The sequence below is a fragment of the Littorina saxatilis genome, linkage group LG12, assembly GCF_037325665.1.
Source record: "Littorina saxatilis isolate snail1 linkage group LG12, US_GU_Lsax_2.0, whole genome shotgun sequence".
NCBI classification, from domain to species: domain Eukaryota; kingdom Metazoa; phylum Mollusca; class Gastropoda; order Littorinimorpha; family Littorinidae; genus Littorina; species Littorina saxatilis.
In genome coordinates this window covers 72323416-72335297 of record NC_090256.1, presented here as the reverse complement: position 1 = coordinate 72335297, position 11882 = coordinate 72323416, and the positions used below count along the sequence as shown (strand labels likewise).

General features: G+C 42.9%; 1 protein-coding gene across 9 annotated transcripts in view; it reads left to right on the top strand.

Moving 5' to 3' along the window:
• The window catches only part of LOC138982728 (SWI/SNF-related matrix-associated actin-dependent regulator of chromatin subfamily D member 1-like), a 51113-nt gene extending 42987 nt beyond the window's left edge, over positions 1 to 8126 (top strand). For all 9 annotated transcript variants that reach the window (XM_070356051.1, XM_070356050.1, XM_070356056.1 and 6 more), the window contains 3 exons: positions 2457 to 2579; positions 4084 to 4185; positions 7047 to 8126. In XM_070356051.1, coding sequence (XP_070212152.1) covers positions 2457 to 2579; positions 4084 to 4185; positions 7047 to 7100 — 279 coding nt within the window. In that variant the 3' untranslated portion in view covers positions 7101 to 8126. The remainder of the gene's footprint in view (positions 1 to 2456; positions 2580 to 4083; positions 4186 to 7046) is intronic.
• Positions 8127 to 11882: the final 3756 nt, after the last annotated feature.

Sequence of the window (11882 nt, the reverse complement as noted above, 5' to 3'; positions counted from 1 at the left end):
CAATAGGTCTTTAGAGGGTCCTGGGACCCACAACTGTAATGTGTACCCCCTCAATAGGTCTTTAGAGGGTCCTGGGACCCACAACTGTAATGTGTTCCCCCTCAATAGGTCTTTAGAGGATCCTGGGACCCACAACTGTAATGTGTTCCCCCTCAATAGGTCTTTAGAGGGTCCTGGGACCCACAACTGTAATGTGTTCCCCCTCAATAGGTCTTTAGAGGATCCTGGGACCCACAACTGTAATGTGTTCCCCCTCAATAGGTCTTTAGAGGGTCCTGGGACCCACAACTGTAATGTGTACCCCCTCAATAGGTCTTTAGAGGGTCCTGGGACCCACAACTGTAATGTGTACCCCCTCAATAGGTCTTTAGAGGGTCCTGGGACCCACAACTGTAATGTGTTCCCCCTCAATAGGTCTTTAGAGGATCCTGGGACCCACAACTGTAATGTGTTCCCCCTCAATAGGTCTTTTCTCCCCCCTTTCCCCTATCCCATCTCCCCCCTTCCCCCGTCGCGATATAACCTTGAATGGTTGAAAACGACGTTAAACACCAAATAAAGAAAGAAAGAATAGGTCTTTAGAGGGTCCTGGGACCCACAACTGTAATGTGTTCCCCCTCAATAGGTCTTTAGAGGGTCCTGGGACCCACAACTGTAATGTGTTCCCCCTCAATAGGTCTTTAGAGGGTCCTGGGACCCACAACTGTAATGTGTACCCCTCAATAGGTCTTTAGAGGGTCCTGGGACCCACAACTGTAATGTGTACCTCCTCAATAGGTCTTTAGAGGGTCCTGGGACCCACAACTGTAATGTGTACCCCCTCAATAGGTCTTTAGAGGGTCCTGGGACCCACAACTGTAATGTGTACCCCCTCAATAGGTCGTTAGAGGGTCCTGGGACCCACAACTGTAATGTGTACCCCCTCAATAGGTCTTTAGAGGGTCCTGGGACCCACAACTGTAATGTGTACCCCCTCAATAGGTCTTTAGAGGGTCCTGGGACCCACAACTGTAATGTGTACCCCCTCAATAGGTCTTTAGAGGGTCCTGGGACCCACAACTGTAATGTGTACCCCCTCAATAGGTCTTTAGAGGGTCCTGGGACCCACAACTGTAATGTGTACCCCTCAATAGGTCTTTAGAGGGTCCTGGGACCCACAACTGTAATGTGTACCCCCTCAATAGGTCTTTAGATGGTCCTGGGACCCACAACTGTAATGTGTACCCCCTCAATAGGTCTTTAGAGGGTCCTGGGACCCACAACTGTAATGTGTACCCCCTCAATAGGTCTTTAGAGGGTCCTGGGACCCACAACTGTAATGTGTTCCCCCTCAATAGGTCTTTAGAGGGTCCTGGGACCCACAACTGTAATGTGTACCCCCTCAATAGGTCTTTAGAGGGTCCTGGGACCCACAACTGTAATGTGTACCCCCTCAATAGGTCTTTAGAGGGTCCTGGGACCCACAACTGTAATGTATACCCCCTCAATAGGTCTTTAGAGGGTCCTGGGACCCACAACTGTAATGTGTACCCCCTCAATAGGTCTTTAGAGGGTCCTGGGACCCACAACTGTAATGTGTACCCCCTCAATAGGTCTTTAGAGGGTCCTGGGACCCACAACTGTAATGTGTACCCCCTCAATAGGTCTTTAGATGGTCCTGGGACCCACAACTGTAATGCGTACCCCCTCAATAGGTCTTTAGAGGGTCCTGGGACCCACAACTGTAATGTGTACCCCCTCAATAGGTCTTTAGAGGGTCCTGGGACCCACAACTGTAATGTGTACCCCCTCCGGTCTTTAGAGGGTCCTGGGACCCACAACTGTAATGTGTACCCCCTCAATAGGTCTTTAGAGGGTCCTGGGACCCACAACTGTAATGTGTTCCCCCTCAATAGGTCTTTAGAGGGTCCGAAGACAAGGAGATTTAAATTCTTGCGTTCGGAGGGCACATCTCTCGCCGACATGATCCCAGTATCGCTCATGTCAATCTAATGCCGACATGATCCCAGTATCGCTCATGTCAATCTAATGCCGACATGATCCCAGTATCGCTCATGTCAATCTAATGCCGACATGATCCCAGTATCGCTCATGTCAATCTAATGCCGACATGATCCCAGTATCGCTCATGTCAATCTAATGCCAACTTTTGAATAGAAGTTCTCTGAGACATTTATAAAATGAAAAACATTGGGGGTCATATCAGGTAGATAAACTTCCTAATTTGGCCTTGGTACAGATGTGGCAGAACCTTTTCTGAAAACCGACGGTACGCGGGATAACGGATATGTAGTGTGTACTGGGATCTGTTCTTTTCAGGTTTTGTGTATCTCGTGACCCTGGCATGAGCTTCTAATACATTTATTCAGCTTCTGGTGTGTATAAGACGTTGGGACGCATAGATTGGGGTTTGGTGGTTCTTGTGTAGTTGACTCACTGTGAGTATTGTGTGACAGATTCATGAGACTGTGGAGACCATCAACCAGCTGAAGACCAACCGCGAGTTTTTCCTGAGCTTTGCACGGCAGCCCCAGGAGTTCCTCAACAACTGGCTCATCTCACAGACCAGGGACCTGAAGGTACAGGAACATAACATAACATACCATACCATACCATACCATACCATACCATACCATAACATAACATAACATAACATAACATAACATAACATACCATACCATACCATACCATACCATACCATACCATACCATACCATACCATACCAAACCATACCATAACATAACATAACATAACATAACATAACATAACTTGTAATTCAATCAAGTTTGCGTTTTAATGAAACAGATCCTGTGATTGGTCAGAATGCCCCAACTCATTAAAAATTACAGGTGACTAATTGTCGATAGCCACTCGCTAAAAAATCCATTAACAACCTGCTGGCGAGGCGCATTGATACAACCTCAACTAGTCTCGGTTAGCTTTGAGGGTCATTTTACAAGTAGGAAATATGAAGTACCAACGAAATACCGAGACCATAAGGTATGCGAAGTGATGACGTCGAATACGTGACGTAAGTTGATGCATGAATTCTTTCGGACTACGTCAGTCAATTCCAAAGATCGCTTTTGTGATGAAAAGAATTTGTTTTGAGTTTGCTGTCCAGAAACCCGTCAAAAAAGATGGGAAAATGTATGTGAAAGAAAACAAAACAGGAGGAGAGTGATACGATAGGAATACAGAGACATATTTCTTGGGACTTGACCCTTGCAGGTAGGTGGACTGAAAGTAGTGTGTGAACAGAACAGAACCAATTCTGTCTGTTTACCATCGCATGAAAGCAGGAAAGAGATCGTCGTCAGATTGAATTACAATAACATTAACACGCTTCCATTTGAAACTTCTCGATCTTCATCGTGGATTGACGCCCTCCCAAAGTCTAATTGAAGCCCTCCGTCGCTTCGCTCCGTCGGGCTTCAATTACCTTTGGTCGGGCGTCAATCCCCGATGAAGACCTCGAAGTTTCAATTGGAAGCATGTTAATGTGTAAATAACATAACATAACATAACATAACATAACATAACATAACATAACATAACATAACATAACATAACATAACATAACATAACATATATTCTATACAAGAAACACTTAACAAGGGTAAAAGGAGAAACAGAATCCGTTAGTCGCCTCTTACGACATGCTGGGGAGCATCGGGTAAATTCTTCCCCCTAACCCGCGGGGGGCATACCATACCATACCATACCATACCATACCATACCATACCATAACATAACATAACATAATATAACATAACATAACATAACATAACAACATACCATACCATACCATACTATACTATACCATACTATACACATTTACAATACAATACATTACTATACAATACACATTTACAATACAATACAGTACTATACAATACACATTTACAATACAGTACTATACAATACACATTTACAATACAATACAGTACTATACAATACACATTTACAATACAATACATTACTATACAATACACATTTGCACTACAATACAGTACTATGCAATACACATTTACAATACAATGCAAGGCGAGGTGTTGTGACATGGAGTATGACTGTGTGCAGACCATGGCAGACGTGGTGGGTAACCCCGAGGAGGAACGTCACGCTGATTTCTTCTACCAGCCCTGGTCACAGGAGGCTGTGTGTCGCTACTTCTACGGAAAGGTCAGTACTCGTACAGAGGCTGCTGGTTGTTGTGGTCAGTACTCGTACAGAGGCTGCTTGTTATATTTGGGCGGGCGGGGATGTAGCTCAGTCGGTAGCGCGCTGGATTTGTATCCAGTTGGCCGCTGTCAGCGTGAGTTCGTCCCCACGTTCGGCGAGAGATTTATTTCTCAGAGTCAACTTTGTGTGCAGACTCTCCTCGGTGTCCGAACACCCCCGTGTGTACACGCAAGCACAAGACCAAGTGTGCACGAAAAAGATCCTGTAATCCATGTCAGAGTTCGGTGGGTTATAGAAACACGAAAATACCCAGCATGCTTCCTCCGAAAACGGCGTATGGCTGCCTAAATGGCGGGGTAAAAAAACTGTCATACACGTAAAATTCCACTCGTGCAAAAACACGAGTGTACGTGGGAGTTTCAGCCCACGAACGCAGAAGAAGAAGAAGAAGAAGAAGAAGAAGAAGAAGAAGTTATATTTGGGCAGTGCTGACTTTTAATTTGAATTAAGGATGCCCTCAGATCAGGTTTTTGGCTTTATAACTTAGCTTGGACTGAGAAACAAGTGTGGTGAATGGGCAAGTCTGTTTGCATGCATGTGCACTTGTAACTCAGGTCAGGATGGGTTGAGTGAGACGGTACTGGGATGTGTGCTTGTAACTCAGGTCAGGATGGGTTGAGTGAGACGGTACTGGGATGTGCGCTTGTAACTCAGGTCAGGATGGGTTGAGTGAGACGGTACTGGCATGTGTGCTTGTAACTCAGGTCAGGATGGGTTGAGTGAGACGGTACTGGGATGTGTGCTTGTAACTCAGGTCAGGATGGGTTGAATGAGACGGTACTGGGATGTGTGCTTGTAACTCAGGTCAGGATGGGTTGAGTGAGACGGTACTGGCATGTGGGCTTGTAACTCAGGTCAGGATGGGTTGAGTGAGACGGTACTGGCATGTGCACTTGTAACTCAGGTCAGGATGGGTTGAGTGAGACGGTACTGGCATGTGCGCTTGTAACTCAGGTCAGGATGGGTTGAGTGAGATGGTACTGGCATGTGCACTTGTAACTCAGGTCAGGATGGGTTGAGTGAGACGGTACTGGCATGTGCACTTGTAACTCAGGTCAGGATGGGTTGAGTGAGACGGTACTGGCATGTGCACTTGTAACTCAGGTCAGGATGGGTTGAATGAGACGGTACTGGCATGTGCACTTGTAACTCAGGTCAGGATGGGTTGAGTGAGACGGTACTGGCATGTGCACTTGTAACTCAGGTCAGGATGGGTTGAGTGAGACGGTACTGGCATGTGCACTTGTATCTCAGGTCAGGATGGGTTGAGTGAGACGGTACTGGCATGTGCACTTGTAACTCAGGTCAGGATGGGTTGAATGAGACGGTACTGGCATGTGCACTTGTAACTCAAGTCAGGATGGGTTGAATGAGACGGTACTGGCATGTGCGCTTGTAACTCAGGTCAGGATGGGTTGAGTGAGACGGTACTGGCATGTGGGCTTGTAACTCAGGTCAGGATGGGTTGAGTGAGACGGTACTGGCATGTGCACTTGTAACTCAGGTCAGGATGGGTTGAGTGAGACGGTACTGGCATGTGCGCTTGTAACTCAGGTCAGGATGGGTTGAGTGAGACGGTACTGGCATGTGTGCTTGTAACTCAGGTCAGGATGGGTTGAGTGAGACGGTACTGGCATATGTGCTTGTAACTCAGGTCAGGATGGGTTGAATGAGACGGTACTGGCATGTGCGCTTGTAACTCAGGTCAGGATGGGTTGAGTGAGACGGTTCTGGCATGTGTGCTTGTAACTCAGGTCAGGATGGGTTGAATGAGACGGTACTGGCATGTGCGCTTGTAACTCAGGTCAGGATGGGTTGAGTGAGACGGTACTGGCATGTGTGCTTGTAACTCAGGTCAGGATGGGTTGAGTGAGACGGTACTGGCATGTGCGCTTGTAACTCAGGTCAGGATGGGTTGAGTGAGACGGTACTGGCATGTGTGCTTGTAACTCAGGTCAGGATGGGTTGAGTGAGACGGTACTGGCATGTGTGCTTGTAACTCAGGTCAGGATGGGTTGAGTGAGACGGTACTGGCATGTGCGCTTGTAACTCAGGTCAGGATGGGTTGAGTGAGACGGTACTGGCATGTGTGCTTGTAACTCAGGTCAGGATGGGTTGAGTGAGACGGTACTGGCATGTGCGCTTGTAACTCAGGTCAGGATGGGTTGAGTGAGACGGTACTGGCATGTGCACTTGTAACTCAGGTCAGGATGGGTTGAGTGAGACGGTACTGGGATGTGTGCTTGGGACTTTTTACTTGGCGGCTACTTCAGCAGAATGGGGGAATGGTAAAACAGGTTTTATCTGTTTTAGCAATAGCATTATGCACATGTTAGGCTTTGTCAGTGTGGGTAGTTTGTATGCAAAGTGAGGGTTTAAATGTTTGGGTGACACGGTCAGCTTCGAGACAGTGTTTGAGTGATCTTGAAATAACCAGGTTTGGTGGCGTGTTTGATTTGTGTGTTGTGATTATTTAGCACACTGAGCTGTTGAGGAACACACAGTGTACGATTTATGTGTACATTTGTCTAGCAGTAAATGAGGATGCATAGCAAGGAGTGGATGAAATAAACATACACAGGATTTTACACATGATGAACTGTTGACAAGAAAGTGAACACTCTATAAGTAATAATATTTTTAGAGCGTATGGATCCAGGGTTAATCCCTGCTCAGAGCGCAGTACAATCATTTTGGAAAAACATACACAAAGGATAACCTTGTTTACAGTGAACTCATACATATCAATTAAAGAATGCATTGCATGATAATAAAGTGTCAATCTGTGTGTTGTTATGCAGGTTCAGCAAAGGAGGATGGAGCTGGAACAGGCCTTAGGACTACGCAACTTGTAACTTAGCATGCCACACTGTCCGGTGTGTCGACACATTTCAGCAATCTCATACTTGTACTTCTGTTGTCCTGTGCTCCTTTTGTCAGAACTTGTATTACCATGGACGGTTTTTCCCTCCTGTTGTGTTGTGTTTTGTTCTACGTACTATTGTCTTCTCATCAAAATATTGTCTTGTGCATGGTAATCATTTATAACTTGGGAGCAAAGATTGAGAAGAGTCTGTTGTGTCCGAAATAGACTTGGAACAAACATGTTGTTTCAGCTCAGTAAGATGTATAATAATAATAATAATAATAAATGAGCATTTATATAGCGCAACATCATAACTTTACAATTATGCTCTTTGCGCTTGACACATTTAAAGGTGGTCGTCTACATTTTTGCTTTTTTTCAATAATCTTATGGTTAGATTTCGCTAAAAAGTTATGTCAGATGATGAATGAACCATGGGGAAAAAAGTTATAGAAAAAAAAATATATGTAAAAAAAGATTTTATTTTTGGGTAGCGTGACTCACGCTTCCAATATTTTGTTTTCTGTTTGCTGAGAACATGTGCTTTGCCTAAAAATACTGACCAATCAAATTCATGTCACTATGCTTATAGCCACGCCCAAACAAGTGCAGCAACAGTTTGACACTGGAGCGCTGTCCATTTCTTTTTTTTAAACGCACGAAATGTACGGGATTTGAGAGGAGTTTTGCGCTTGGCATTTTCCAAATAAGGATATCCTACTATGAGTATTACGCTGGAATACTACAATGAATTTTCAAACGGCTACACTGGCTTCGTCTTTCCTGATCGAAAGGGGGTGTATTGTTGATATTTGTAGATAATAAACTGCATTTTAATGGTCAAATGGCGATTTCGGTTTAAAAATGTAGACAAGGACCTTTAAAATTAAAACACAGTTATACAAGCATTTACATCTACATTCATAGGCAACAACGCTTGAAATATGTATGAAATATTTGACTGAATCATGTAGTTTTGAGGCTTCCTGTGCAAAAATGGTGCTGTTTGTCATAATTGTGAACTCAGTAAGGCGTTTGATATATTCTTGCATCATACTGCAGTGTCCATTTTCAATTTGAATTATGCGAACAATTCTACCATGAGTCAAAGATCGAGTATTGGTTTCTGTATTGTTTTGTCTTGTTTACAGTCCTCATTTCATGAGTGCAGGTCTCTTTGTGAGCAGTAACTTGTTTTCTGTCTGTTTCTTTGTTTGTATTGTTTGTCATGTCATGTGTGTTTGTATTGTTTGTCATGTCATGTGTGTTTGTATTGTTTGTCATGTCATGTGTGTTTGTCATGTCATGTGTGTTTGTATTGTTTGTCATGTCATGTGTGTTTGTATTGTTTGTCATGTCATGTGTGTTTGTATTGTTTGTCATGTCATGTGTGTTTGTATTGTTTGTCATGTCATGTGTGTTTGTATTGTTTGTCATGTCATGTGTGTTTGTATTGTTTGTCATGTCATGTGTGTTTGTATTGTTTGTCATGTCATGTGTGTTTGTATTGTTTGTCATGTCATGTGTGTTTGTATTGTTTGTCATGTGTGTTTGCATTGTTTGTCATGTGTGTTTGTATTGTTTGTCATGTCATGTGTGTTTGTATTGTTTGTCATGTGTGTTTGTATTGTTTGTCATGTGTGTTTGTATTGTTTGTCATGTGTGTTTGTATTGTTTGTCATGTGTGTTTGTATTGTTTGTCATGTGTGTTTGTATTGTTTGTCAGGTGTGTTTGTATTGTTTGTCAGGTGTGTTTGTATTGTTTGTCATGTGTGTTTGTATTGTTTGTCATGTCATGTGTGTTTGTATTGTTTGTCATGTGTGTTTGCATTGTTTGTCATGTGTGTTTGTCATGTGTGTAAGTGTTACACTTATAGAAAGTGTGTGAAAGTCTTGCCTTCAAAGCATAATCTGAACAGGCCTGTGCAGCTGCATCATTTCTTGACACATGGAGGACATTTACCACTGTATAATTTTGTTTTTCCTTTCATGTTTGGGAATGTGGAGATTAGGGGAGGGGGGTATTTGGAAATAGCAATTTAGCTCTTGTGTTTTGCCACTGTTGTTATAGTTGAATGTTTTTACAAGTCACTGCCAGTATTTGATGTCTTTTTGTTGTTGTTGCAAGATGGAAAAAAGGTAGATGTCCATAGTTTTGCATAGAGAAAGTAAGTTGATGCGGGTAATTATAACTCTGAGAGAGGTATGTGAACATCGAAACAGGTCTGTTGGAAGTTGGTGCGCTTTTTAAAAAAAATTTTTTATATGTGTAAGTGAATAAACAAATGTAAGATTTTACTGTCTTTGTTCAATCTCAGTTTTGAGTGTGAAGTTGGTGTGTGTGTGAGGGGTGGGTGTGGGTGTGTGTGTGGGGGGGGGGTGTGGGTGTGTGTGTGTGTGTGTGTGTGTTTAGCTGACAATTTTTACATGAAAACTACACCCTGTCAGTAATCAAACCTCTGGGGGGAAAAAAAGGCAAACAAGACTGTATGCATTGACTTGATGGCGTTTGAAACCACACACATATTGTATTGTCAATATTCATATGGACACAGTTGGAACTTGTATTTCTGTGCGTTACTAAAGCAAAAACTAAATAATACACAAAAACACAAACAACAAAATACTGACAATAAAGAACATTTAAAAATTACATATATAAGGGATATTACAGTATGTACATATATCGATTCACTAGTGAAGTTGGTGCACACCAAGTCAGAGCTCAATATCTAATGCTGACGCCCTGTAAACAAGATTAGTGAACAGTTCACAAAATATCCTGCTTCCCATTACAATTTGTATTATTGATTTTGGTCCTTTTATCCTTTAGTATAAAAATCATGAACTTGATGAAGTATTAATTCCTCACCACCCTCCTCTCTCTCTCTCTCTCTCTCTCTCTCTCTCTCTTGGTTTAAGTAATGTTTTATTTCCATTTACTTGTACATGCAATTAACATACATTTGTGAATATGAGAACAACAACAAGCCTCTGTCTCTCTTGGTTATTTTGTCTGACCCTCACTTACCAATAGGCTGTTACGAATATGACGAGATAATACCGTCAGATAACTCACACTGAGGAACATTGTATTCATCAATTTCTATACAGTGGACAGTACTAACAACAACAACGGGTAACTCTTCCTGGCATGTTCGGCATTGTACTTGAAGAACAGTTATTTCCCTTGGTTCACAAAGCGAGCCTTGCCCGTGTTGCAAAAGTCTTTTGATTTGTTTCGCGCTGTTGAATCACTCAATTCTGCCTCCGTCCTACGCACACACACACACACACACGTACGCACGCTCGCACGCACACACACACGCACACAAACACACACAAACACGGCATGACTTGAAAAAAAAGGGAAAAAAAGACTTAGCTTTACACAGTTTAGTCTTCTTTTTTTTCTTTTTTATTTATTTTTTTTTTTTTTTTTAACATTTGTTTCATAATCTTTGTGTCAGTCTGTCTACTCATCAAGGCCATTGGCTCAATGTGCTCGTCTGTCCAGTGTCCGTAATGCCCGGGTCTTCTTTTATCTGTCAACAACCAAATCTTCTTCTTCTTTTTAACTTAGCCTACATCTCAGTCCTGTTTAAAAAAAAAAAAAAAAAAAAAAAAAAAAAAAATCGATTTTGGAACTGCAATATAAAACAGCCGTATACCGAACGTCTTTTTTTCACATCAGCGAAAACATTATGACAGCAAAGTTCGCAGTGACCTGTTCTTTATAACCACGCTGGTGTTTTTAGTGTATTCTTATTTTTAAACTCTGTCAATGTATTGAATAGATAGGAGTGCATGTGTGTAAGAATGCTTAACTGCACCCGGACAATCACCAATAGCATGTGTATAATTATGGCACATTAAAGTCTTGCTCTTCTTGTTTGGGTAATAAGGAGGATAGGCGAACGACGGCCGGTGTAGCGATGTCAGATTTCTCCCGATGTCAGTTTTCTGACTCGAGATATACTCGAGACTGCAAAAAATGTTTCCTGGTCAAATTAAAGAAGTAAACTTATGTAAGGACGAAAAGCATGTAAATTTCTTGCAAGTGAAGGAAATTGGTGGTGAAATTTAATAGATTTCACGCCGAAATTTGATTTTTTTCGAAAACGTGCACCGAGTGGTTACGTCCCTTGAATGAGTAGGGAAACATTTTAAGATGAATCAAATGTCTAAGTTTAAATAAAATAAAATTGCCGTTGGCAGATTTGACCCCATGAATGTAAAGTACCCAAGTTCGATCGTCAGTACTATCGAAGGGTGTTTTTTCTTCAGTGTGGAATGTCAACAAAATCAACGAGATCGAATCTGACAGCTGACATCAGGAGAAATCTGACATCGGTACACCGGTGCAAAGAGGGACGCCGATAGACATCAACACACGTCTTTGGCCTTGGACTAACACACACACACACACACTCGCACACACACACACGCACACACACACACACTCACAACGGTCACACACACACACACACTCACACACACGCACGCACGCACACACACACACACACACACACACACGCACGCACACACACACACACGCACACACACACACACACACTCACAACGGTCACACACACACACACTCACACGCACGCACACACACACCACACACGCACACACACACACGCACACACACACACACACACACACACATACTCACAACGGGCACACACACACACACACACACACACACACACTAACACACACACACTGACACACACACACTGACACACACACACACTGCACACACACA